General features: G+C 38.0%; 1 protein-coding gene across 1 annotated transcript; it reads right to left on the reverse strand.

Annotated features, from left to right (window-relative positions):
- Positions 1 to 1,550: 1,550 nt before the first annotated feature.
- Positions 1,551 to 26,458, reverse strand: HTR7 (5-hydroxytryptamine receptor 7). Its single transcript, XM_062001432.1, has 2 exons — positions 25,857 to 26,458; positions 1,551 to 2,607 (listed from the first exon to the last, which is right to left on the reverse strand). Exons 1-2 carry the CDS (start codon positions 26,381 to 26,383, stop codon positions 1,857 to 1,859), a joined length of 1,278 nt encoding a protein of 425 aa, XP_061857416.1. The 5' UTR covers positions 26,384 to 26,458; the 3' UTR covers positions 1,551 to 1,856.
- Between the last annotated feature and the right edge of the window lie 951 nt (positions 26,459 to 27,409).

The raw sequence follows: 27,409 nt of genomic DNA on the forward strand, positions 1-27,409 counted from the left end.
TTGTGGATATTCTGGGTCAAAATCTCTTCTTGTGCTTCTTTGCTTTGGAATACTTGAAAGTACTTTTGCAATACTTGAAAGAAATCAAATCGTTCCAAATCAACTTGAAACTTCTTTAGAAAACTATTTTGAAGCTGGGATATAGCTTACCTATTACTATGATCTTTCTCTAAAGGTGAGGCCAAAATACACATCCTACTGTACATATTCTAGTACACAAATCCATCTAACATAGCTTAAGCTTGTTTCAGTACACATAGCTCAGCACATCTATCCAGGTCTTGTGTATCTATTGTATGCTTTGAACTGGCAAAAACTTTTCCTTTAGTCCAAATTAACATCACTGAATTCATTTAAGTCATCTTGGTTTCATACTTGAATAAGTAGGCATAGAAGTTAGCCTAAAGTGTGATTTGCTGCTGAGGAAATTTGATATCAAAAATGTCTCCTCGTTGATATTCCAATATCTGAAAAAGCAGATCGAGCTCTGAAACAGTCTTTGTTTGCTAATATACCCTGTGCTTCATCTGAAACGTGGTGTCCAGTGCAAACTTGGTCCAGAAAAAGCATTTTGTTCTTTTGAGTTACTTCAAGCTTATTATTTTATGATATTTTTAATAACAAATTGTGTAATCAGTGCATTTTATATTAGTAGATTACTGCTAATATACTAATATAATTAATGCATCTATTATTAAGTTTTAAATACAAATATTTTTATAACATTTTACTCTGCTTCACTGAGGAAAGAGCTTTGTTACCAGTCAGGAGAAGTAGAATTATGTACTTGGATGAGTTGTAGCAGTGGGGTAAAAAGCCAGAAATACAAACAGTAAATTATCTTCATTCTTAAACAAGGCAAAGCTTTAAATCATTTTAAGCAGAAGTTATGACCAAAATCAGTTTGTAAAGCCCAGATGTCTCCAAATATTATAAAGTCTTACATTTAATTTTTCTTTACTGACCTCACAAAGTTAAAAAACCACAAAAAGTTAGAAGAGCTTTCAAATAGACAATAAATTACCTACTGAAGTGAAACAAGGACTAGCCATAACACCAACAGAAACAACTTGAGCACAGACAGGTTCTCTATCTAGATTAGAGAAGGGCTCAACCGATAAAGCCAAGAGACTTAAAAAAAAAAAAAAATGGACAAGGACCAGATAGTTCCTGAAATAAACTGTAATCAGATGTATTTGTTATGTTATAAATATAGGACAAGATCTGTACTGGTGTAACTGGCCTAACAGCACTGCAGCTAGCTGTGCTGCATGACTGTATGCAGAAGTAGATATTGGTCCATGCATCAGAAATGTAATGTATTCTTTCAGTGCCATACTTGTAAAGGCAACATTAAATTTCACAAAGTAGTTTATTTCCACAAAATCCAGTAAACTAACGTTTAATGGCCATACTGTTTTTAACTAATGAAGAGTATTTCTAAGCAATATCAATTCTTTGATTCAGCTTGATCTTAAATTATTTATTTTCATAACAAAAAAGTGCACAGCAATGAATTATACTGAACTTTCCATCATTCTCAGGTCTTTATTACAGCAAAAAATCTCTAGGATACAAGATGCATCCAACATTCAGTTGTTTGGAGCTAAAGGACCAAACAAATGGGTTAGGTCAACTTTGCTCTTTCCTGACTAGCAACTCAAACATTTTACCATTCCCCTTTCCAGTATTCCTCTTAAACCCAAAGTCTTTAGATGGTGGTCATTGACTTTGCTACCTTCCAGTTTCTTGATGACTGTATTAACACCACTCAAGAAGCCTGGCTCTTCCCATAACTCTTCTTTCAAATCTGTGGAGATAAAAGAATAACTTATCATGGCAAAGGATGAGTGATCTTACAGAACAAATTCTGGCTTTTCTGCAAGCTTCAGAGCTTCATGCATCCCTGCAGCTGACAGTTTCCGGTTGATGTTCCTATATCTGCATTGTAGAAGGTTGCGATAAGTTGTCCTCAGGTCCCGATTGAAGAAGGCATATATAAAAGGGTTAATGAGAGAATTTGCATAACCCAACCATAGAAATGTTCTCTCAACCCACAGTGGGATACAGCTGCATGCTGTACCACAGATGAAGGGCCGAGCAGTTGAGAGGAGGAAGAAGGGCAGCCAGCAGACAGTGAAAGCCCCAACAATAATCCCAAGCGTAGTGGCAGCTTTCTGTTCTCTTTTAAAGATAGAAATATTTCTCTTGTCATGCTTTAGGAGTCGTGAAAAATTCGTACATTCTTCAGATTCCTTGTGCAGTTTTACAGCTCCATTCATAGAAATCCCTTCCATTTCTTCCATCCGGGGAAAGCCAGCAAACTTGTGTTTAGCAGCACTCTTCTTCGCAGCTTTGTAAATCTGATAGTACATGAAAAGCATCACTGACATTGGAATATAAAATGCAACTGCTGTGGAGTAAATAGTGTAGCCAAAGTCTTGACTGATCAAACAAACTTTTTCATCATTCACATTTTGGGCCCAGCCGAAGAGTGGGGGTATACTGATAGAGGCAGATAAGAGCCATACACACAGGATCATTTTGGCCATACACTTCCCATTCTGCCTTACAGGGTACGTAAGGGGCCTCGTTATTCCCAGGTACCTAGAATGATAATATAGAGTTACTATATGGTGCAGTTGTTAACTGATAAAAAGTTAGTTCGCACAATCCACCCTATAATAAAACACCTTTGGCTAAGGTTTCTAGTTCACATTTTTCAGTATGTGTTACAAACTTGTGAATTCACGTGTCTTTCCTGTTAAAATTTACAGTGCTGATATTCCCCTATAAAAGGCCTTTTATTCTAGAAGAAAATTTCCCATTGGCCATAACACTGTGATTTTAATAAGTTTGTACAACCTTCATGCAGACAACTAATTTTTTGGCTTTTAAAAAATTCTGAAACCTAAATTTTATTGGGCTAACTTGTGAAATCTTGGAGTATAGATGAATGGTCAGTCCACAAAGCCTCTCACTTTTTGTACCGAGTACATGGTTAAGTTAAAGCAAGCATGCATTAATCTTCATTATTCTTACACAATTAAGAGTTATGAAGATCCCTGCCACTTGAATTGAGATGATTGGTTGTCTTTCTTACCTTTACATTTCAGATGGGAATAACAAACTGCAAACTTATGGCAAGAGTTGATTATTTCAATACTACAATAATTCTTTTCATCATCATTTAATTAGGAAGAAATTATATTTATTCAATATTCAAACTTTTACTCAGCAAAGTAACAGCCTGTCACAGTGTCAGATCAAGAGCAGCTGGGGGAAAAAACAGTTTTACCAGAAGCTAAGTTTAGGATGGTAAATTGTAAACAGGCAAGAAAAATCTCTTTAATGTGTCGAGTTTTCATAGAAAAATAATTAAGTCTGTTGACAACTTCTACATTTCCTAAGCTATAAACTTAGTTTAAATTTAAGCCTAGTTAGTTTAAACTATGTATTATAGCTTAAACTATGTATTTTTTTCTAAATAAAAAACAATCACTACAGTAATATCCTAAGTTGGTGTTTGTTTACTCTCAACTACAGAAAATGTCTTTATGTCTCTAGGTATAGGAAGTTTCTCTTAGATGGAACCAGATTCCTTTTTTTCTTTTTTACACCTGACATTTCTAATTATAATTTTGGTTTCTGCTCAACTGGAACTTACCTAGGAGTTACCAGTAACGTCTCCAATTGTTCTTTTTTTCCACCCCCACCAAAGAATGAATGTTGAGAAAAATCAGTGTGGTTCACTTTGTTACTTGTAAAAGAAGTGGTTTCTGAACAGTTTGTTTTCAAGAGGTATAAGTGTTTAGTTACACATTGAAGGTTTGGGAGGGTAACCAACACGAAACATAGTAAGGCGATGAAAAATATTTTAGGGGGAGCATTTTTTCTCTCTCTGTTCACCTAGCAAATCAATTATGAGTATTTGTCTGGCTCTGCAGAATGCTGCATTGTTGATTTTACTGCAATGCAGTAAATTATGGCCAGTGCTGCTGCTTTACACAAGCACTCAGGTATGCTACAGTTCTGGAAGTAAAAAGAAGCATGTTTTCCTAATCTGTTCTGATGAGTAACAACAATCCCTTTTAACAATGTCATTGATTTTATATTACTGCTATGTAAATGTTACACAAAGGACTGAACTGGTTTATGGTGTCCCATTTTGAACAGCTTGCACAAGTAAATGACAAAAGGTCAGTATTTTGTCAATTAAGTTGTGCCTGGTAGGGCTGTGAGCTGAGAACAGTTATTGAAATTGTCTGGGATTGCAATAGTGCAATACATGAACCATGCTATTAAAAAAATGCTGTTTCTTTTGGCCCTTATTAGAATATAGGCACTGGATCAGCTCTGCTGGCTGTGAGCATAATGTGGAGTCCACAGAGATTTCTGGTTTACAGCGTCATAGACAAAACCGTTACACTGCTAAGGAGCTTAGAGTTTTCCAAGGCATTCCAAGATGTAGAATAGCAGGATTAATGCAGTAATGTTTTAGAATTTAACTAGCTAAGGGATACATTTGTATTGATTGAAGAAATGCAACTGCAGCCCTTCTGGGGTGAGAATGGCACACTCATAAATTTATCTGAAAGTGGCACAATTGAGCTACAAAACAGGTAAATATATCTTTCATGCAGAAAGATTATTTGTCACTTATAATGTGTTGTTTTAAAAAAAAAATCTCTCAAAGCTTTAAAAAGTTGGTTCAACATCCTGAATAATGTGTTTTTCTAGCTATTACCCAATTGGTCATTAAAAATAACATGCATAAGAGGTGAGCTTTATTATATAGCTAAGAAACTTTAACTGGATTTCTGTAAAAATGGGATCTGTGGGCTGCATGCTCTGAATGCCTACTGAAGCATTCTCATGCATCAGAATATAACAAAAAGAATTCATGAAAGCAGAAGTATACTAAAAAGAATTAAAATTCATTAGTTTTGCCCTGGCACCACTTTTTTTGAAGTTATCTGAGCTTCAAGAACGCTATTTGAAATTAAAATACATTAATTATCATAAAAATACACCAGCATCCTTTCTGCCTTATCCATTTTGCTAAATGTAGTATGATAGGGAAAAGAAGTCAGCAGGCATAAATGAAGGAAGGTTATCTTTTAATCTCTATATATGAAATCCATTACCCTTGAAAACTTACTTGCAACTTCAAAATAATGTAAATCACCACTGTTGTCTAATACACTAGAGAATAGCCAAGACTTAATAGATTCATGAACTTCAGAAGTATTGTGTCAAGTTCATTACAAAAATATGCTTAGTAATGCTTAATATTTAATTACTACCTTCCAAAAAAAAATAGACTAATGGTAAATCAGCTGCACATAACACATCATTCAAAAGTATGTAACACCTTGAGACCTTACTTCTGGTAAAGAATCAAGTAACATTCTCTAAAAAGCCCATTTCCTGTATTTCATCTATCCCCAAAAGAAAGAAGTGTCTCAAACTTACTATTTTGAGATTTCTTTCCTTTCACATGGCACAGATATTCCTTTTTGATATTGGTGGGGAAGAAATTGTGCCTTAGTTTTCAATTGTAAAAGAAGGGCAATGCTATTTCTTATTCTTCCCCTGAGTTTCTTGACTATATGGTTCTGCCAGACAGGGCATTTATCCCTATTCCAGCCAGCACAGTGAGAACCATATCTAAGTTACTCCCCAAAAGCACATCATTGTTGATGTACAGTTCTTATTTCTTACAAACTGGTCATGGAATTTCTCATTCAACATATCCTGATGCTGTATGCAGAGCATCAAAGTGTAGGATGCTACAGCTACCAACTGTCAGGCAATACTATAAGCACAACACATACTCCAGTCATGGTCCTCCTGCCATTTCAAGAAAAAAAGCTGCTGGATGAGTGGTGAAAAATGAGGAGGGAGAACGTGGCACTAGTATCTAGTGGATATAACAACACCAAAAAGATGATGGAAACTTTTTTGTACTACATGATTGAAATCTGAAAAACAGCCTCTTGCTTGAAGAGCTCAAAGTAAGAGCAGAAAAAAAGAAGGCAAATGGTGAGAGACAGAAAATTTCTTTTAAATGAACCCATTCTGGGTTGGTTTCTTATGATTTCTTCAGTCTCTTCCCTGTTGGAGTTTTCCGTGCTGCAGTTCCTTGCAAGTATGAGGTGCACATTGGGCACCCAGCTCTAAGGAGCAAAAATTATCCCTTTCCATCCTCCTTTTGGAGCTCTGTTCAAACACAGGTAGGGGGTAAAGATTCCCCTGCTTCACAGGATGCCATCAACTATCAAGCAGATTTGCCATTTGCCACATTTACCCAAAGAAAACCAGCAATGGAAAAGGTAAATCAATAGGTCCTTTCTTTCCTTTTGCTTAATAAAAATCTGCTTCCCTGTGATTTTTCCCCCATACCTCTAAATTTTTACCATTTAATGACAGGCAATTGTTATAGACAATTTAATGTAAAACCATTATAACTGAACAGAGATCACTGTTCCTGAGATCATTCAGTTTGTGGGATTTTTCATTCTGCTTTTTTTATACTGATGCATTAAAACGACCATATAGAATATTTTTTATCCCACTTGGATAAAAAAAAGACTCCTTGTCACTTGAACTGTACAAAGGCATTCCTTATTACAGTGTGCTTAATATCTTCAATGTTACAGCAAGCATTAAGGCGTAACGTATATGGAAAGCAGAACGGTTCATAGCAGATGGCCAGGCATCCATAGGTATTTCTAGCCCATCATTTTCTCTCTCTGTCATTCTTTGTATTCCCTCTTCTCATTTTATGTTTGTGTTAGCTATTTGCTTGTTCTGACGCTGTCATACTTACTGCTTGTACAGTGAGTATCGAACTGGAAACTGGATTGCCACTGTGTCCCACTAGGTGTTACCATATTTAAAATTATGAAAGGTTTGAAGGGGTTTCTTGTATTTATTTAATTCTCTAACCTAGGAAATTGTGAAAAGTAGTTTGCTTTATCTGTACTAGCATGGAGTGAGTTCACATAGCCACCTACCTATCATCCCCCTAGAAGAATTTTTCAGGAAGATCTTTCTCATTAGCTTTATGTGAATAAAACTCCATTTGCAGCTGAATCGATTAGTATTTCTATAGATGCAGGAGATATCATTTTTTGCTCCAAGAAGAAAAAAACCAGCAGTGCCAGGCATTGTGGTAGTTCAGGTTAATCAGGCATAGCCGTTCTTTTATGTGTGTTTGTGTGTGTGTGTGTGATGTGAATTTGATCTTTTTTTTCAGCAGTAAAAAATGTTCATTTCCTTTTCTTTGTGGTTTTCTTGTTGTTTTTTTTTTTTTTTCCCCTGAGGAAGCTAAACATAGCTGTAATACTTAAACTGTAAAAAATGGTAAATTGTTCATAGATGCATTGGAAACTTTGAAATGGGTCTAGTCCTCACACTTTTTGAAATATCCAGAAAGCAAATTGATATTTAACAATTACAACAGCTTCAACAATAGAAAGAAAATAGTAATAGGATGGTCCAATTTGGAATCCTGGGTCCAAAATCTTTCTTTATTACCTCTATTATATGGCTGAAAGATAAAGAAAAAAAAATAAAGACTTGCTCCTCACTGTGAGCAGTGACAGAGTTATACAAAACCTAACAGCTAAAAGCATCAACATTGTTTTGAAGCCTCCTGTCCAACCCAAGAATAAATTGAATGCACCATGACATCAGCATCACTTATGCCACTTTTGAAGCACACATATGCAATTTCTTTTTCTCTGGTCTCCATGTACTTTAGGGTCAGATAGAATTCCTTTCTAATTTGCATTTGTTTCTCAGAATTCACTGACCTCATCTAACAAACAATTATTCCACAATCAGAATCAGCATCTTCCGTTGTCTGACTTTGCTTTTATGAAGCAGATTGGATTACTATGGAATAGAATAGAAATAGCGTACTGGAAATGACATAGAAGTGTGTTATAGCTATTTCATAGAGTCATTTTGATTGGAAAAGACCTTTAAGATCATTGAGTCCAACCACTAACCTCACACTGCCAAGCCCATCACTAAAACATATCCTTCAGCACCTCACTTACATGTCTTTTTAATACCTCCCTGGGCAGACTGTTCCAATGTTTGACAACCCTTTCGGTGAGTAAATTTTTCCTCATCTCCAATCTAAACTTTCCCTGATATTGCTGGAGACTATTTCCTCTTGTCCTATCATTCACTACTGGAGAGAAAAGACCAACTCAAGATGATTAAATCCAATATTTCTTTAATGGCTATGTAAAACTAACTAATCAAAACGACTCTCTTTACAAAGATATTGCATTTACACTAAACAAGAGATCTTCTGTCCCATACATCTGCTTTTAAATAGAATAAAGTAGATAAACTGATTAGGGAAACACTATTGTTATCACATAATTGAGATAGAAGAAAAGAGAGAGGAGCTTAAAAATACTTCAGTGCTGACATGTGCATTACAATGCATGTCTGTCATTACAGTATGAAAACTAACCTTGTTAATTATTGTATGCCAGTATTGACACCTGCTTTACTTCAATAGACCGGCCCCATAATCACATCATTCTAACTGCCAGTTTATTGTCAGAGGAGGATACTTCAGAGGCAGTAAAATACTTCTGTCCTTCCTAGAAGTCAGCAAAGTTGCTGATTTCATTGCATATATGATAGCTTTCAGAATATATGATCACTTATAAACCTGAACATTAAATATTATGCAACGTTAGAGTGAGACGGTAAAACAAATAGAATAAAACCACTAGTCAGTGGAGAAAAAAGGTCTCTGTTCCACTGCTCTGTGCTTCATCTAGTTAAATGTTGTATCTTTTCTATGTAGTAAATTAATACACAGTTTATAAAAAGGTCTTTGCACAGTGGACAGCTTCCACATCGTAACTGCATTTACTGGAAATTACTAAAGCTCTATTTCATCCTTCTAAGATGATGGTGAATGCAGTAATGTGAGAGACCTTAAATGCATGTTTTGGTATCTATTTTTTAGACACTTATGCTTCACGTTTCATACAATTTCAATGTCATTATTATTATTGAAATAGTGATACTTTACTTTTGATACATGGAAGAATGAGAATTAAATATTTGGTTTGCTTTCAGCAAGATTAACATTTTCCATTTTTCCTCTTCTTCCTCTCAATTAAATGTATTTAATTACATTTTCTTTACAAGAGGAAGACATTATTACCCACTGCTAGAATGGGTATATATTGGATAAAGTATCATACTTTTATTGTACATAGTAAATGTTCTGACTTGCTTTTTCTTTTTCTCAAAAATCATTGTAGGGTTTTAATTTTGATGGAACTCAAAAAGTGTAGGCTTTCCTGGCAGTGGAGGAGGATTAAATCAATCAAAATTAAATATCTGTTCATTTTAAAGGAATGTAATTAGCATAGTAGAAGATTATGTTCTCCTCGCTTACTTGTCTTCCAGTTTCTCTGTACTTTCATGGATGTTATTTCTCTCATATTGCAGAACTTTACTATTTCATTTTTGTTCTTATTTATTTAAGCTCATTTATCATTCCTTCATTTCATTCATTCCATTTTTACTTCCTTTTCTTTTTCCCTGCCTTATTTCTATTCCTCTCCTAACTCTATTTTTCCCCCTTCATTTTTGCCTGGTGATTTAAGGCATCCATCTTAGACAGTATTCTGCTCTCATTCTAAGAAACATATAACTGTATTGCCAGAAAGAAATGTGCAGTGTCTTTCCATTCAGCTTCTATTATCTTAGTTGTAATTTCTGAAACCATATTCCTCTTTCATTTCAGACTTTGGCAATTTTTTTTCTTACCTGTCCTCACCCTTTGCCTTTCATTTTCCCTGTGCAAGACTGACCAATATTTGTAACCAGTCCCCACCTTGTTTTTAGCTTCCTGATGAAGCAGTTTGGTGGCCTTTGTTCTTCCATTGCAAATAATACGCTGTTTGGGAGAAAAGATGACAGCATATAGTCACTGATATTTATCTTGCAGCACTGCCTGAACGTTGGATCATAAGTATTTCCTAGACAACAACTTAGCAGCTATCCAAGTAACTATTTTATACTATAATCACTTCTATTAACTGTCTTTGAAGAAAACAGCACATACATATTTTCCTGGTTTTCTATCTTTGCCAATGACATAAAGGTAGGAGGCACAGGAAGGGAAATGGATTTCAGCTCACTCCATCCTTCGCCAGCCTCCTAGAATCTCTATGCGCTTGAAAACTGAAAAGGCTTCGGCAATAAAATATTTGGAATTAAGTTGCAAGCTATAATGGAAGACTTCCTATTTTTAAATATTTTTCAAAATGTCTGAACTCCAACTTTGTAGGTTTCATCACCTCTGGTGTTCTGTATATAACTGTGTTTTGCTTACTGAGTGCAATAGGATTGATCATAGACAGAACTCAAAAGTACTTCTCACCCCACTTCCTGATAGATAATCTTTAAAAGTTCAAAAGCTCTCTAAATCTGGGCAAATGCTATATAGGAAGAATGCATTTTTCTTTACACAGTTCACCAATGTGCAAGGTTGAGGGAAAAGAAAAAATAATGCTATGATTTTCTAAAAGAAAATGTAGGACTGTGTCAGGGGACACAGTACTCGTTTCTGCCCTTTTACCCCTCCATGGATTGCAGGTTCCCTTTATTTAACAACAATCTAATCTTTTTGTGGAAGAAGTGAGAAAACTCTTGCTACACTTTTCTTTCTTTTCTTTCTTTTCAAAAGTAGAAAAAAAAAGTATTAATCAAAACATAGGAGAAAGTACAATTCACAACACATATTACTAACATTTCAGGAATATTCCCTAGAGAAGGGCTTCTGGGGCTTTTTAAGCAATTTCTAACTTCACTGGAAAATTCTTCATGTAATTTTCATTCATCGTATCACACACACAAACTGCTTTACCAGCACAAAAGGTCAAGCCCTTGTACATTGTTACAGCTTCATACCCTATGGTGTAACTTACACTAGCTATTCAGTCATTTTATTAGTCAATGAGGAAAAAGGAAGATCAAAACATCTTCAAAAGTGGCTGACTGTTGCTATATTGGATAATGTAAATTACTTCAAAAAACATTACTTTGTTTAAAATTCACACATTTCCATTTATTGCACACTGAGAGCCTCTTTATTATTACAAAACATTTTAGACTCACAGAAATATATACAGTGCATCTGCTTGATGTAAACTGTTGTTCCTGAGTATCCAAATATATGTTAATTGATGTCTATCTTACATTACTACTTTTTCACCTTTATATGTATGATGAAGTATCTCATTTTATTAAGTTATTACAAGACGCCTGGCCCTTTTTTAGGAGGCAAATAAGACATTTTAGCCTTCTGCTACTATCTGAGAAGACTAAGATAGGAAGAGTTTTGTTCTCGAAAAGAATTAAAGACAAGTCTCATTTCTGTCTGGTCATGTTGCAATTTTCATTTGAGACTGAGTATGCAGTAAAAACACTCAAGTCAGAAGAAAGCTAGGAAAGATGGTTCATCTCATATGGTCTTTTGTATAGTGGAAGAGAACTGGTTAAATCTGAACAGGGAAAATGAATCTGTGGATGAAAAGTAAATGCTTTGCCATGACTGGAGGGAGGCAGCAATGGCAGTGAGCTTCAGAAGCAGCAGAAGAGACCTTGAGCGTGAATGTATGAGGTTTAAAAGCTACTAAGGAGTGATGACATTTGCTTTGAAATATTGCTTAATGGTGTTATGTGGGACTCAGAGAAAAAGAGAGATCTAAAAGGAGTTACTTATGTTTGCCCTATCAGTCTTGAGAATCTGAAAGAGCAAGTGAATGGATTGGATGAAGACTGGACCACTGGTTGCTGGCAATGCACTGGTAGAGAAATGACATATCTCTATGTATGGAGAAGCACTCCATACAGTTGATATTTGCTGCTGAGAAAAAGTTCATTTGCTGCTTTTCCTTTCCTGTGGGGGAGAGTTTAAGCAAAGATGTAGTTTCTTGAAGCAGCAGCTGAGATTAAATCCCTATTCTGTTAAACAGGGGCAACTCCTGAGTGAAAGGAAAAAGCAGAATGGAAAAGAATACGTTTTGCAGACTAGGAACTGGAAACAAACCCATTTTCCTCTTTTGGGTTCCCCCCTCTTACCCCATTCATCCTTCATGCCAGAGATACTGTCAAATCCAATTAAGTTTTCGGAGTTTTGTCAGAGTTTGCAGTATTTCTAACACATTATTCCCTGCCTCCCCTCTGAACCCACTTATTGCCTTCATAAAGGGTTTTAGCTCTTAAACTCACAAGTAACAAACAAACTAAAGACAAAGCAAACTCTAGGAGGATCTTTAGAGAGAGTACTGAAGTGCCTGCAGACATAGGCACAAGCATGGTGCCTATGTGAGTGAGTCTGAGGCAGCCTGGAATGTGGTGGAGACTCAGATTTGGGGATGGGACACCAGAGCTTTAGACGGTTCTCAGGAGAACAAAGTTGCCAAAACAGTACAGGAATGTCCAGATCAGCAATGTAAAAACACCAAACTCCCAAGCCTGCACCTAGCTGTGCAGTCTGGCTGTTCCCTGGGATCACACTGCCATAAGACATGGGCCTCATCTGCCCCTTGTTTTTTTCAGGAGAAAGCCTAAACACACAGGTAGCTGCAGAGAGCTCTGTTCTGGATGATCAAGGAACCAGAATGTCAGGGTTTTCCCTGAGCATACCAGGCTATCATTTTAAATGCCTCCTACATGGTCTGCCCAGAACTGCAAAATAAGTCTATCAACTCTGATTACTAGGTCATTACAAGCCAAGGATGGTGCTCTAGTTGCATAATCATTTTTTTGTGTGTGTCATTTGAGATAAGCTAACAGATACCCTCAAGTAAAATGGGAGGGAACTTGACTTCAGAGCTTTTTTTTTTTAAAGAAAACACTCATCATACTCCTATGAGGTAAAAATGGCTAAGGTGATTTTCTCCAACTTCACTACCTGAGTCATGCTTGGGTTGACACTAAACATCAGCTTAAAAGGAATTATTTTGAAAGTTATAATGGTGTTTCAAAATGAAAGCCTCCTACAACTTTAAATGGAAAATCATGACTGATGTCTTTAGTACAATTAAATGAAGCATTTCAAAAAGTTCCACAGTATAAGTGATGAATGAAATGAAAAATCACATTGAATTGATAATACCACTATATTAAACACGGTATCTTCAGGGAATAGCTATTTCAATGTGCTGATATTTATGTCCCCTCTCTTCCTTCCTTGAATACAAACAATTTAAACATCTCCAGACAAAGCACACAAGGAACAACCCCCTCTAGAGTACTTCTTCCCTCCTCCTCCTTCTTTCTCTTCCTCTCTCTGAAGAGACAGGAAAAATACTGGAAGGACCGGGTCCAAATTCTCCCCTTTGCTTTTCCATGACAGTAATTTTGCAAGAGCCCTAAGGAAAACAGTCATTATGAGTGAATCTCAACAGAGAGCTAATCTACCTGAACATTTTTAGCTTTGTCCATAGTTGTATTGGCCTGAAAGTAGATCTGAATTTGTCAAAAATAAGACAAAGTTTTCACTACATTCCAGTGGACTGTGTACATAAAAATGGAAACTGTTCACCTCAAGTTTCGTTCTCTTGCCCAAGCTAAGAAAACAACAGTATATAAATAAACTGTGTTAGATACACAGGAAAACCGAAATCTAAAGTGGGTTTAACTAGAGGTCTACTTCTAAAGCTTTGGATGTGCAAAGCATATTTATACAATATATAGAGTCCATACAGAGTCTGGGTTTCTCTAGAATATTACCTGTTAAAACATCAGTCAGAGGTACCAATTGTTCCTAGAATCTGGGCACCGTGGGTTTTAATTTCGCTTCTTTCCTGAAAAATACTTTTAACACATTGTCCCTGTAGTTCAGCAAAAAATCCACTTTTCAATAATGTAATCCTTTCACAAGGGAATTCTCAATACAAATAGGTCTGGAAGCAAGAAGAAAACCGACTAACAGAAAAAAAAGTGAGAAATGGTAACTTTGGGATTGTAACTGATATATTGATGCAGACAAACATCTAAGAAATTTTGTTTCAGAAAATATTCCGAGATGAAAAAAAAGTGTCTCCTCAAACACCAATATATTGTGACTTAGATCAATGACACTTTACTTGAGAATATCAGCAAACAAAGCAAAGAATTTTTGTGGGGCTAAGTCAATTTAAAAAAACCCCAACAAACTAACAAGCAAACTACTCAAAACAGGAAGAAGGGAGTTTGTGATAAATTTCCAGAGTACGAGCAACTAAGTCCAACTATAATCAAAGCACTAGGAGAATAAGCTGCCTCTGCTCAAAGTCACACACTGACAGGCATCTAGCAGCGCTGTGTGAAGAATGAAAAAAGTCATGCTGTGTTTCAGGAAAGTTTAAAATTGGCCTTCATTCTGAATTTTATGAAGGAAAAATTCAGAGGGTTTTTTTAATCATAAATTGACTGCTTCTAAACACAATGGTTCACTGAAAGCTGCTCTTCACAAAAGCAAATAAATGGAACCAGCTTGTTATGAAATAACAGAAGAGGATACCACAAGAAAATAACTTGTTCATGTGTTACTTAAGAAAAAAATTCTAGCAAAATCATCTCAATTTCATAAAATATGTTGGTAATATATTGTCCCATTCTGATACTCTACAATACCATTTTTAAAGATGCAGACTCTTGAGTCGCTTGACCTCTACACTAGTAAAAGCATGTCTCACTTCCTAATATTAATAGGTCCTAGAAAGAAATCATAAGATTTCTTTCATAAGGTTTTGGAAGGGGAGGCAGTGGGTTGGAGAGAGCACAGCATGGGGGGAAGGCATGAAGGAAGGAAGGCAGGAAGTAAGATCAAATTGTGTCTCTGCAATTTATGAACCTGATAGAAACCTGTTATTCACTGTCCTTACCAGGAGAACCTTCTGGAACAAGGACTTAATAGAAAATAATGGGATGATTCCTTCCCTATAACTTACACAGACAGCAATATATCTGTCATTTCTTGATATTTTAACAGTATAATATCTGCTCAGTAGGTAGTACAGAATGAGGTTATCATGTCTCATCATCTTTCATGTAAATGAATCTGAGGTCTAATGTAGCTACCGCATCTCTCAACCATATGTTATTTATTTCCTTAGAACACATTTTAACTAACATATTTATTTACAGCATGCTTATACACCAGATCCCAAGTTCTTCCTTCACATCTAATCCTCCTGCCTGCTGTCATTTTCCTCAGAAAATGTCTCATTCAGTGATATTTTGGAATTTCAATAAATAAATTGGTCAGATTAAGCTCCCTTCTATAAACTGGAAATAGAAAATTTGTAGGAACTTAATATCACTTTACAAATATTTGTTCCCCTTGTGATCACTCAGAATCCTCAAATACATAGCTCCAGGTGCCCTTTAACTGAAGAAGTTTGAAGGGGAGAAGCATCTAGTGATGAAAAATAACAGCAGAAAAATCAAAATTGCAGTGGGTGAAATTCTATGTTCTGCCCTTCACAACTGTAGTATTTAACAGCTTATTTGTCATAATAGTTATTAATTTCTACCAGAAGGTTTGAGAATGAAGAAAGGAATGACCAAAAGGATACTAGGTTTTTTTCTAGCTAACCAGTACTGCACTCTAATGAACTTGGAACCTCCTGGCTCTTGCTCAGATCTACCAGGCTGTAGTTTCACATAGCTGGCTTTTTCTAGTTTGCTGCTTCAGTAAACTTTAATCTAAATCCAGAAGTCCATACACCCATTTCAGATATCAGCAGGTCTACTTTTGCAAGGGCAGCTCCAATTAAGCTTAGAGATCACTAGACAGCCAGGATAACATATCCTCTTTGTCTTGTTGAATACGGGCCTGCCCACAGCAAGTTTCCATTATCCTATACTCTTTTCCTTCAGTAACATATTTCATAATTTTCCTCCCTTTTAAAATCATGTAAAAATTAAATCTACAACACTAATTACTTTTTAAATATAGAAGAAATTTCAACACATAGCTACCACCAACTTCACAAGTATGAAAACATATTACATCCAATCTACAGAATAAACCTTTTGGTTTTCTGTGAAGAAAAGAGTTTCTGGCCCTCTTCTCTTGGGCTTTCTGTACAGAATGACAAAATTTGAGACCAAATTCAATGACTAGTTATCCACAAATGATCATTTTTCTAGCTCAGTTTGTATGTGTGTTGTCACAATTCTTTTACAAAGCCTTTTCATGTTCCTCAAGATTTAGAGTTACACTTTAAGCTAAAACAGAAGTAGATACAGATGATGATAGACCATATTCTCCTGTGAAATCTTTAAAGATAGAAGGATCTGGAGATTGTCAAGGATCCCAGACCTCTCTTCTCTGTTCATTTTAAAGATGTTATCACACAAAGGCAGTGAAATAAGTGGAATCAGCAGAAGGAAGCCCTTCTTCTTATCTCTCAGTGAATATGTCTTTGCTTTTCTAGCTGCAATCTGGTAACTCTAAAGTTCTTCTGAGATGTGGTGGCATCAACTTGGTGTGGATAAATACTAAAGTACTTAAGGTTTATTGCTCTGCCTACAGCGGCCAATAATATTAGTTCTCATTGCCAGGCTGACAATTTCAAATATGGATTTGAATTTATGAGCAGAACTTTGGCATAATTTTGGGATAAATCACAACAGATAGCCAGTGGACATCCCAGGGAGCTCATTGCAAACTGCAGGTGTCTGGAATATTTTATAAGATGCTCCCTTCATTTCAACACTTTGGCAGCAGCGCAGAAGCTTCATATTAGGTAACAAGCTTTGGAAGTGTTAAGCTCCTTCTTGTGTTGTTTAATTCACAGGCAAATAGTCTGCTACACTATTTCAATTTCAGTTATTTTTGAAAAAAAAAATAGATTGTGTTCTGCCAACAACCAAATTCATTTAGCAAAAAATAGCTTCTTAATACAGGACAATGCACTCTTGAGAGACTACAATTGGTATCATTGCTAAAACTGCTTGTGCTAAGAAGTGGGTCTCTGAATACAGGCTCTTAAGGTAAAAGATAAACTGCAAGTACATAACAATGCAAAAATTAAGTCTTTAGAGTCAAAGCCATACTATTTTTAGCATCAAAACATCTTTTTAGACTATTAAAGAAAAGCTTTGCATCTTGTCAGCAGCTGCTTTGGGTCATGGGTATAAATATTTCCAAGTAATTTATGGCCAGACAACACACTCTGATTCTGTTCAGCAATCTAGTATTTCAACTATTTGTTAAATGTCAACTTCTACAGCAAATAAACAAAATTTAACAACCCACATGGAGAACTGCTTACAGGAAAATTATTATGGCAAATGGTACTGTGTAACTGTAATATTTCATGATAATCACAACATATTTTCATGGGTTGTATTCATGATGACAGTTATGTTGCAAATTCTACAGTAAGTTTATATAATAGTACATAATTCTGTTATCTGTGTTCCTGCCTTTTATTTCCACATATTTTTATGCTTATTGCCAATTTCTAAATACATCTTACCAGAGCAAATCTTCTAGGCCATTATTCTTTAAGTCAAAATCCCTATATTTTCTAGTATGTGGCCAGTCCTCTAGTAAATAGACACTACTGACAACAGACTATGTTTTTCTCCAGTTACCTTTTGTGTCTCTCTCTGGAGATCTGCAAACCATACACTTGAAATACATTGTCCCTCATCTCTAACACATCTCTCATTAAAAGTGAAAGACTTACAAATCATGTACCTAAAGAAAGTTCTGTATCTGTGGCTCAATTTAATTTGCAGCAGCAATAAGCAGTATTTCTGATTGCAAGTACTTGTATAGCTGATGAGAAATGATGTTTCCAAAGCCAGCAAGGTTACTGATCAGTATTCTTCAGTGAGAATGAAGGTTGCACAGCTGCATGCCAGGTTATTGGGAAGAGACCTCATGATGTTTCTGCCTAGATCTCCAATACAAGCTTTCCCCTAAAGACTAGAGAGTTTTTAACTGAAAAGAAAAAAAAAAAACCTGTAATTTTGTTTACATGAAAACTAGACCTTTTATCTGTTTAAATACAAAAAACTCATCAGATAGTGAGTTAAAAATAAAAAGTTTTGTACATAATTCTCCTATGAAAACAGTGCCCTTGCAGGCAAGTCTTTGCTCCTAGTTAAGATTTTACCAACTCCGTGAATGTGTGAGATACAGCAAATTCTGCCCAGTGTCCCTTGGTCCCTGAGCAATTTTTCCACCACTGTTAATAAATGGCAAGCTACTACTTGCTCCTCAACCTGCTATACCCTGCAGGAGAAATAGCTCCCAATGTGAGAAAAGTGTTACCTTTCATAAAGCTCTACCTCCACTTCCCACAATCTCCTTAAAGGAACATTAAAAAATGTAAACAAAAAGTTGGACAGGAAACTTTCCTTGCAATTATATTTTTAATTTACACTTACACAAGCTAAAAAACTTGATTTCAATTTTTTGTCAGTACCAAAAACCCACCTATTTCCTTGAAATATCTCAGGAAAAAAACTTCGCTGCCAGCTTTTTTTTTTCATCAAGACACAATGTACCTCTAAGAATAGACTTCACCCTGGTTTCTACTTACTTATTTTTGTAACCTTCCTCGTTGGTTTTTTATTTTGGTTTTCATTTTTTTTAAACAATCACAACCATTTTGCAGTGAAATAGCTGTCCACAATGATGTTAAACACCCCCCCCAGAGGTCTCTTGTTTGACAGTAGAGGGCAGGATAAATACAGAAAAAATATACACAGTACTGACCTGATCTCCCTGCACATCATAGTTCTGTGTGTTATTAGAATAGCTGTCTCTATTAGAAATTTCATTCTTGTCTATATTGTCAAAAAAAACTTGTTTACTTTTAGAAGTGAATCACTATCTGATTTGCACAAATGATAATATGAATAGAACCATCCATATGTATCAGATAAACTAAACATTCTATATCAAGTCTTCAGATTAAACAGCAAGGTACAAGAAGAAAACCAAAGGTACCGCAGTCCTTAATTTTGTTAAGTTCAAACAGAACAGACACAAATTTTCACAATGACATATTTAATCACTATAGTCCTTTGGACAGGAAAACAACCTTTGTAGCAAGAGGTCGCTCACAAAATTTAATCTTCAGTATATATAGGAATAGACATACTATGAATCAAACCTTTAGAAATAGTTGGCTGTCCACTACAAGATAAAAAACTAAAACTTGTAATCTTTCCAGCTGAAAGAAATCATCTACATCTTACAAATAGCAGTGATCATTAGGAAAAAAACTGCAATGAGTATTGCTTCACTTATACTTTGTATACTCAGCTATCAACTACACCTTACCCGCCTCAGCTGTTTCTCAAGCTCTTTTATGTTCATGTAAGACCTACAATGGCCATCTCTTTCTTCAGAATTCTTAGTCTACAGAGGAAGAACCAGATCTTTGTGTGATATGCTGAGAAGAAAAAAGGTGTGTTTGTCACTGAAAGACATATACAATATGAATTGCAGATGAAATTGGATGTTTTGTGCCAAAAGTTGCCAAAAATGTTTCCAATAAAACATTTCAAACTCAACAATATTAGAAATTATACTAGATTTTTTAAAGACATAAATTACTCTCATTATATAATTTACAGGGACTTTTATAAATAAGTTTCAAATAAAATTATACGAGAAAAGTCAAAGAACATTCCTTGATCAACTTCTGTTCCTGTTAATTCAACATTATAAGAAAATAGAGACTGCAGAAGTGTTCAGCAAGAAATTCTATGCAAAACGAAACTACAATAAGTTGAGGAATGTTATTTAAGTGGTCTAAACTAGAAAAACCTCATGGAAAGGAATGAAAACAAATCTGGTTTTTTCCACTTCAATGTATCAATGCTGTCTATATCTTTCACGAGCAAGACAAGTTATTTACAGAGTCAGAAAGACTATAGGGCAGAACAACAGAAATAATCATAGAATCATAGAATGGTAGGGGTTGGAAGGGACCTTTAGAGATCACCTAGTGCAACCTCCCCGCAGAAGCAGGTTCACCTAGATCAAGTCACATAGGAACATGTCCAGGTGGGTCTTGAAGACCTCCAAGGAAGGAGACTCCACAACCCCTCTGGGCAGCCTGTGCCAGGGCTCCCTCACCCTCACAGCGAAATAGTTTTTTCTTATACTTAAGTGGAACTTTTTGTGTTCCAGCTTCATCCCATTACCCCTTGTCCTGTTACTAGCTACTATAGAAAAAAGGGATGTCCCAACCTCCTGACACCCACCCTTTAGATATTTATAAATGTTAATAAGATCCCCCCTCAGTCTCCTCTTCTCCAGACTAAACAGCCCCAGTTCCCGCAGCCTTTCCTCGTATGAAAGATGTTCCAGTCCCCCGATCATCTCAGTGGCCCTGCGCTGGACTCTAGCAGTTCCCTGTCCCTCTTGAGCTGAGAAGTCCACAACTGGACACAGTACTCCAGATAAGGCCTTCCTTCCCAGATGCAGGACTCTGTACTTGTCCTTGCTGAACCTCATGAGGTTCCTCTCTGCCCAGCTCTCAAGTCGGTCTTGTGTGGTCGTGGTGGTTAGAAATTAGCTGCCATATTGAACCCAACTCTTTCTTCTGCAATATAGACCATAATTGCAATAATTGCATCACACATTTCTCCTATCATTTCTTTTAGGTTTTATTGATTCCTCGGTTATTTCTGTGTGAATACATATACTGAACAAAATCTCATGGGGGGCACCACTGGTGGGTGCCTAAATTTTTTCTAGATGCAAAATGTATTACATACATGACTTTTTCCATATCTGTCTCTATATACATATTGTACATGTATTTTCTGAAGGAACTGAGCAGGGCTGGCACAACAGACCGCAGCCTTTTCCACCCATGGTCTGAAGGCACAATCATGGAATCATTTCAGTTGGAAGAAGAGTTTCATACCAAATGGGAAGCCACACAGAGCTCTTAGGTGCTATTATGCTTACAAAACCACTGACAGGGGTTTCAGGTCACATTTTCAGTTTTAGGTATAGGCAGAATTTAGACACCTGGATTCTATTGAAAGTGCTTAAATCTATTTAAATTTAATCCCAAATTCTTCCTGTGAGACACTTTGAGGCCTTCTCAGTTCCCAGGCATGCACCAAGGACAACGAAAACAGGTGAGCTTTTAGGGACTGATATATACTAAGGTAAAGTATAAGTACACGTTCCTACTAGGAGAGAGAGAGAACTGACCATTGTGTATACAAATCTCAGGAACAACAGAAAAGGCCCACTTTGGTATCATTTGCATACAAATTCTAAATCCTCATCAATTTAATGGAAGTCTGGAATACTCATGAAATGTTGGCGAAGATGCCGACTGGAAAAGTTCCCCAAAAAGTGTTTCATTACTTGTGTGGGTGTGGGGAAAGCGTTATGATTTGTCAGCTGTATCTGAGTAGTTATGTTACTTTATCACTTTCCAAGCCAAAGAGCTATTTTTATATTGAATTAAAATTTGCCACTTATGCTGTTATCCAGTGGATACTCTCCAAAACAGGATTTCTGTAGCTATCTCGGGTCAGAAGAATATGATGAATCAGCATGCAAACACCACCAGTTTAAATTCAATTAATTCCGTTTATATGTTCCTTCACCCACTAAGATGTGGTTTGCATCCATCCCTCATAACTCACTTCCAATGCTCACTTCCTCCTAAGTGTAAAGGGATCTAAATGTGGTGTAATTCCTTTATTTCAGAACCAGAAAATTGGAGCCTGAAGAGAAAAAAAACCACAAACACACTAATAAGAAATAGTAAAAGGAGGTAACTATTCACTGAGGCATAGTTATCCTGCCAAAGTCTCTGTAACTGCTACCTTTCTCCAGAGCTATCCCTTGTATCGTGGATAGCAAGTAAAGCAAAGGTAATATTGATTGTCCAAAGCTGTCTTGCCTGTTTAATCCTCATGAAATTTGAAAAGGGAGAAATAGTCTTGTCTCTCCATGGCATCTGTTTTAGTTCTGACAGACTTGTCTGTATGCAGATAGCCTTCTTCCAAAGTAGAGACTTAAATAGGATATAGTTGAAAACTAACATGCTTGTCTCAAGCCACCCTGATAAAGATCTGTAGATCATGCTGTGAAATAACAAGGAAGATATGATGTGAAGAAAAGCCTAATAGTCTAAATCTTGGTTTTGTTACAGAAAATATTTTATTATCTCCACAAATTTAGTTATTTGTGGATAACAATATGACCTTTTCAGACTAGCTTCTTTCTTTTGCACCCCATACTAAGTTAGAGATTCCCATAATAAGCATACTAACATCTACTTTGCAGCCTTAACTTAGATTAGAAGCAACTTAGGAGGCAGCAGCAGTGCTTGATGTGTCTGACTAGGAAAAAAAAAGACAGGTTTTTTTTTCAACAGAATGAAACCAGCTCATTTTTAGACTCTATGCTTATCCACATCTTTCAGAAACGTTCAACTAATAAATGCAGCTGAAAAACAGATCCACCACTAAGGGCCGTGCAGCAAAATATCTCTGTGCAATAGGCCTGCCAGCTGCTAGTTGTTCAGGGCTCTCAGTGGCATGAGCTGAGTAGTACATATTTGTGCAAGGGAAACAAATCAAAAAGCCCCTTCAATTTACTCATTTTATCCTGTTTGGAAAGGTCTCAAAGCCCCTTTTTTTACCATGGATATTTGTCTAATAAAAGATATTACCTCATTACAAACTTTGCCTAATAGTTTATAACACGCTCCTTTTTTTGCTGAAGTAGTAACATTCTTTCAGCTATGTATCTTCAACTGATTCTCATACCTGCTTCACAAAGAATCCAGAGGTTTAATAATGAAAATTTTAAAACTTTCAACTTATTTGCCATCTCTGCCCTGCCTGTGACAGCCTCATCTTTCTCTTCAGAAGAGACTCTGCTAGATCATAACAAAAGCTTCCTAAACTGTCCTAAAGATCCTGGTGGCAGTGCAATTCATAATTATTCTTCAAAAATGTTCCTTTTTGCCCTATCTTAAACCTTCTCCCTAACCAAATGTCTCCTGTGTAACTGTGCTACAATGCTTAAGTGTACCCAAATGGCACTGAGGGTAGTGGCCAAGTTGAAGAATGGTGAATTTCAATCACTCCTCCCCTTCTTCTGGATTTCCTGGTTCATCTTGTATTTGTATTCTTTGCACTGAGATAGTAAGGGCTGTATCATCAGAGATCTTCTTCTCCTAGATAATACAAAACATACAAGTATTTCCATCAAACTCACAGAAAAATAGTCCTTGTGAAAATGTCTTGACTCTCCAATGCATATTGTGTATAAATTGTGCTTTGCAAGCTGCTGTACCACACATACACTTTATCCAAAGGTACTATTTTTTCAGAGACAAATCTCCCCCACTGAGCACTCAAGGCTTTCGTAGCTACCTCAATGTAAGAACAACTACCGGTGAGATAATATGACTAAAATCAATGCTATACAGGTAACATTCCATCATTCACACTCAATTTTCATCATTTCTCCTTGGTTTGCATTTTTGTAAATATTAAAAAAATTGGTTAAAATGCAAGCTAATCATTGGGCTGTCTGAGCAACATTACAAGAACAGAAGATTATTTATTTTTAAACAGGATTAGAAAGCATGGAGATTTCTTAATTCTTTATCAACAATGGTTAGAAGCATTTTGCTAATGAATTGCTGGCTTTTCTCTATTTATGATATCACCTACCCTAACTACATAATGGATTTGGGTGACAGAGGCTGAAGCATCATGATTTGCAGTATTTCAGTTTCAAGTAGAGAGCAGACACAGATATAATGAATTAGGAAGAGATCATGTTCAATAAACATTTAAAGACAAGAGGAGAATAATTCTGGTTTAAACCAGCAATTGTTAATGAAAATCAGTCATTGATAATAGGTTATATTCTGTTCTAAGTACATAGTATATCTTTTGCTTGTATTTTAGGAGGAAGCATTGAAAAAAGCAAGAAATGAAAACATAACTGTGGTCAGTTCAGTCAAAGCCCCTGCTCAGCACACAGCAGTGACCTCAAATGTTAAGCTAGGAAATGATAAAGAGTAAAACTAAATTACTTCAGTAATACAGAGTGAGGCAGTCACACATCCTTACTTGGGTAAGAAAGCTTAATTATGGTAACCTGTCTTCAGCTGAACAGAGATGGAAAGCTCAGAGGCAGACATCAAAGAACAAAGAATGGAAATATTTTACATGGAGAGAGCGGAAAAACGAAATCACCTATCTTAAAAACACACAGGAGAGAAAATCAGAGAATAACATTGGAAGGTAGATAAATCTATTCCTATTTTCTTACAATACTGGAATTAGGTTAAAATACAGCAAATTCAAGGTAAGCCAAGAAAACCACTGTTTGATACTCAGTCTGGATGTTGATTTAATCGCTACAAGGTGCTTTGTGGTATTCAGATAACTGAAGCCATCATAGAAGCTATGAAGTAAAAGTGCATTGGAGCAGGAGACGCTTATACAGATATACTGTAAAGCTCTTTGGAACGAAGTTAACTTCCAGTTATTGTGGGAAACTCTTTTCACATAGAATCATAGAATAGTAGGGGTTGGAAGGGACCTTTAAAGATACAACCCCCCTGCAGAAGCAGGTCCACCTAGATCAGGTCATACAGGAAAGTGTCCAGGTGGGTCTTGAAGACCTCCAAGGAAGGAGACTCCACAACCCCTCTGGGCAGCCTGTACCAGGGCTCCCTCACAGTGAAATAGTTTTTAAGACTGCTTCCTTGAAGAAATTTAATGCAGAGTTCTTTCCAAAAACTTTCTGAAGTAGACAGTTAAGGCTACTGTTGTATACTGATGGACTTGATAAATTATCTCTTTAGTCTAGTTAGGAAGTTCTTCAATTTCTGCTAATTGTGTTGTGTTGTAATGAAAACAGTCTCTCTCAAGATACTAAAATTCTTGGCATGAATTTAGGCTGTAGAAGAGCAAAGTGGGGACCAGTACAGAATAAAGGAATTCTGTTAGCCTTGTTCTTGCAGAGGAGAGCTTTGACATCGGGAAAGGGGAAATCTTAGGTACAGACCTGACACCAGAAATGAATGCCTAAGATCCTCTTCTGTTGTCTATATACACCTCCTTATTGCTCCAGTGACTGTATCTTTTGGAAAGAGGTAAATGGCAATGAGCATAGCTTGTTTTTTTAAGAGGACAGAAGAAATTTTTTAAGAAGCTAATATTTGAAAGCATTTTTTCCTTCAAACAAAACGTTTGTCAGAAATGATTCTGTTAGTTGAAATGGAGCTATGCTGGGACCATCCTAGAATAATGATAAAACCCTAATAAGCTGTAATCCCTGCATCTTCTCTGATCTGTTAAAACTCCACTGAACTCACTGAAGTTACACTGGCAGTAGTTCTGTAAGAATCGGCTCAAATCTACTTGTAGAATGAAGCAGTTTAAAGACATATCTTGCAAATTTTAAAACAGCTGCAAACGCCCCAGTGTTTGTACAGAGCCACAGTGAGTGTATAGAGTTTAGCTTCAGTTTTGTTCTGACACTTCCACTCTGTAATGATAGCTGGGAAGTTACCCAGGGGGATAATAGACACCTGGGCTGAAGGAGCGAGAGGCAGCAAGCACCGCTCTGGTGGGCTCCTTCGATGAGGGCAGGCTGCAAGGCTCCTCTCGCCTCCCTCCTTGCCTCTAGCATGTCTACACTTCATTTGCAAGGGACCGGAGGACGCAAACGAGAGCTCCAGTGGAGCCGCCCGCGGCAGGCACCCGGCGCCGCTGCCGCCGCCCCCGGTGCGGAGAGCTGCGGGAGGGCGGGACGGGACGCGTGGCGCCGGGGGTCTCACCTGTCGATACTTATCACGCAGAGAGTCATGATGGAGGCCGTGCAGCACATCACATCCATGGCGATGAAGACGTTGCAGAAGAGGCGTCCGAAGATCCACTCGCCGCCGATGAGGTCGGTCACGCTGACGAAGGGCATGACGGCCAGAGCCACGGAGAGGTCGGCCAGGGCCAGAGAGACGATGAGATAGTTGGAAGGCTGCCGCAGCTTCTTGACGAAGCAGACGGAGATGACCACCAGGCAGTTGCCGGCTATGGTCAGCAGAGTGATAAGGGAGAGGACAGCCCCGATGACAACTTTCTCCACGTTGCCGTAGCTGAGGATTTGCTCCCCGCACTGCGAGTCGTTTGCGGGGAGGGGGCTCGCCGTGGGCAGCGCCGACGGGGGGGGCGACGAGCCGAGCTTAGCCAGGCTGCGCGGGGGCCAGGAGCCGGCGATCATCCTGCCGCCGCTCAGCGCCCGCGGGTCCTCCAGGACCGAGGGCCGGAGATTACCGTAGAGGTGACTGCCGTTGATGGCGAGGACCATGTCGGCGTGAGCTGCCCATGAAGCCCCTCTGCCCGCCGCCCGCTCGCCGGCTCCCCTCGCCGCCCGGGACGCTCGGGCTCCTCCTCGGCCACTCGCCGCCGCCCGCCCCCTCGCAGCCGGCGGAGCGGCCCCGCCGCGTGGCCCGGCCTTCAACTTCTCCCGGAGCAGCCGGGCTTGCTCACGGCGCTTCCCGGGCGGCCGAGAGGTGGGCGCGGATCCATCGCCCCCAGCCCACCCGCGGGCAGAGGGCCAGCCTGGCGGGCGGGGGAGGCGACAGCGGCCGCTGGCCGCTCCCCGCCCACCCGCCCCCACCGCCCGCTTTCACCGCCCGCTCCTGCCCGCGGCTACTTCCCTCCGACGGCGGCGGGGACGGGGTGGGAGCCGCTCCGCCTCCCCGCTCTCTCCTCCCTCTGGCTCCATCCAACACAACCGAGTTGCGCTGCGGACGCTGGTTTCTTCTCTGGGTTCTGCTCCGCGGATGCCCCAAGCCGCGGCTGGTTCGGGAATTCCCCTACCGATATCTATAAATATATGTATGTATATATAGGTCGCACCCGAGAAGTTGCGGGCTGATGGACGCGCCTCGAGCACAAGCGCCTGCAGGCTGAGCCGCTCCGGTCGGGGCAGGGTGACAGCCTCTCGGTGTGCCTGTTCCCATGCAGCCTGGCACCGAGATGGGCTGCTTCAGAAGCGTCTCCGCTACCGAAACCTGCGTGATGAGAGATCCAGGCCCGGCGGGACTCCGACTGCTGCTTGTAAGCTGCTCTTGGAAGATCTCCCTGCAACAACATGATCATCTCTATGAAATACCTTCAATGTTACAGATTTTCCTTCTTACTAAATGAATGTGCATCCCATATTTCCTCTTTTATTAATATTTATATAGTATTATTTTCAATTTATTCACTGTTCTACATGTAATCCTTTCAGTGAAGTTAAAAACAACAAAATCTCATTGTTTTGAATTACCTGCTTTTCCTGCAGATTCCTTCAACTCTTGGATACTAGTCCATTTCTGGGAGCCAC

Source organism: Colius striatus, chromosome 8 (genome assembly GCF_028858725.1).
Source record: "Colius striatus isolate bColStr4 chromosome 8, bColStr4.1.hap1, whole genome shotgun sequence".
NCBI classification, from domain to species: domain Eukaryota; kingdom Metazoa; phylum Chordata; class Aves; order Coliiformes; family Coliidae; genus Colius; species Colius striatus.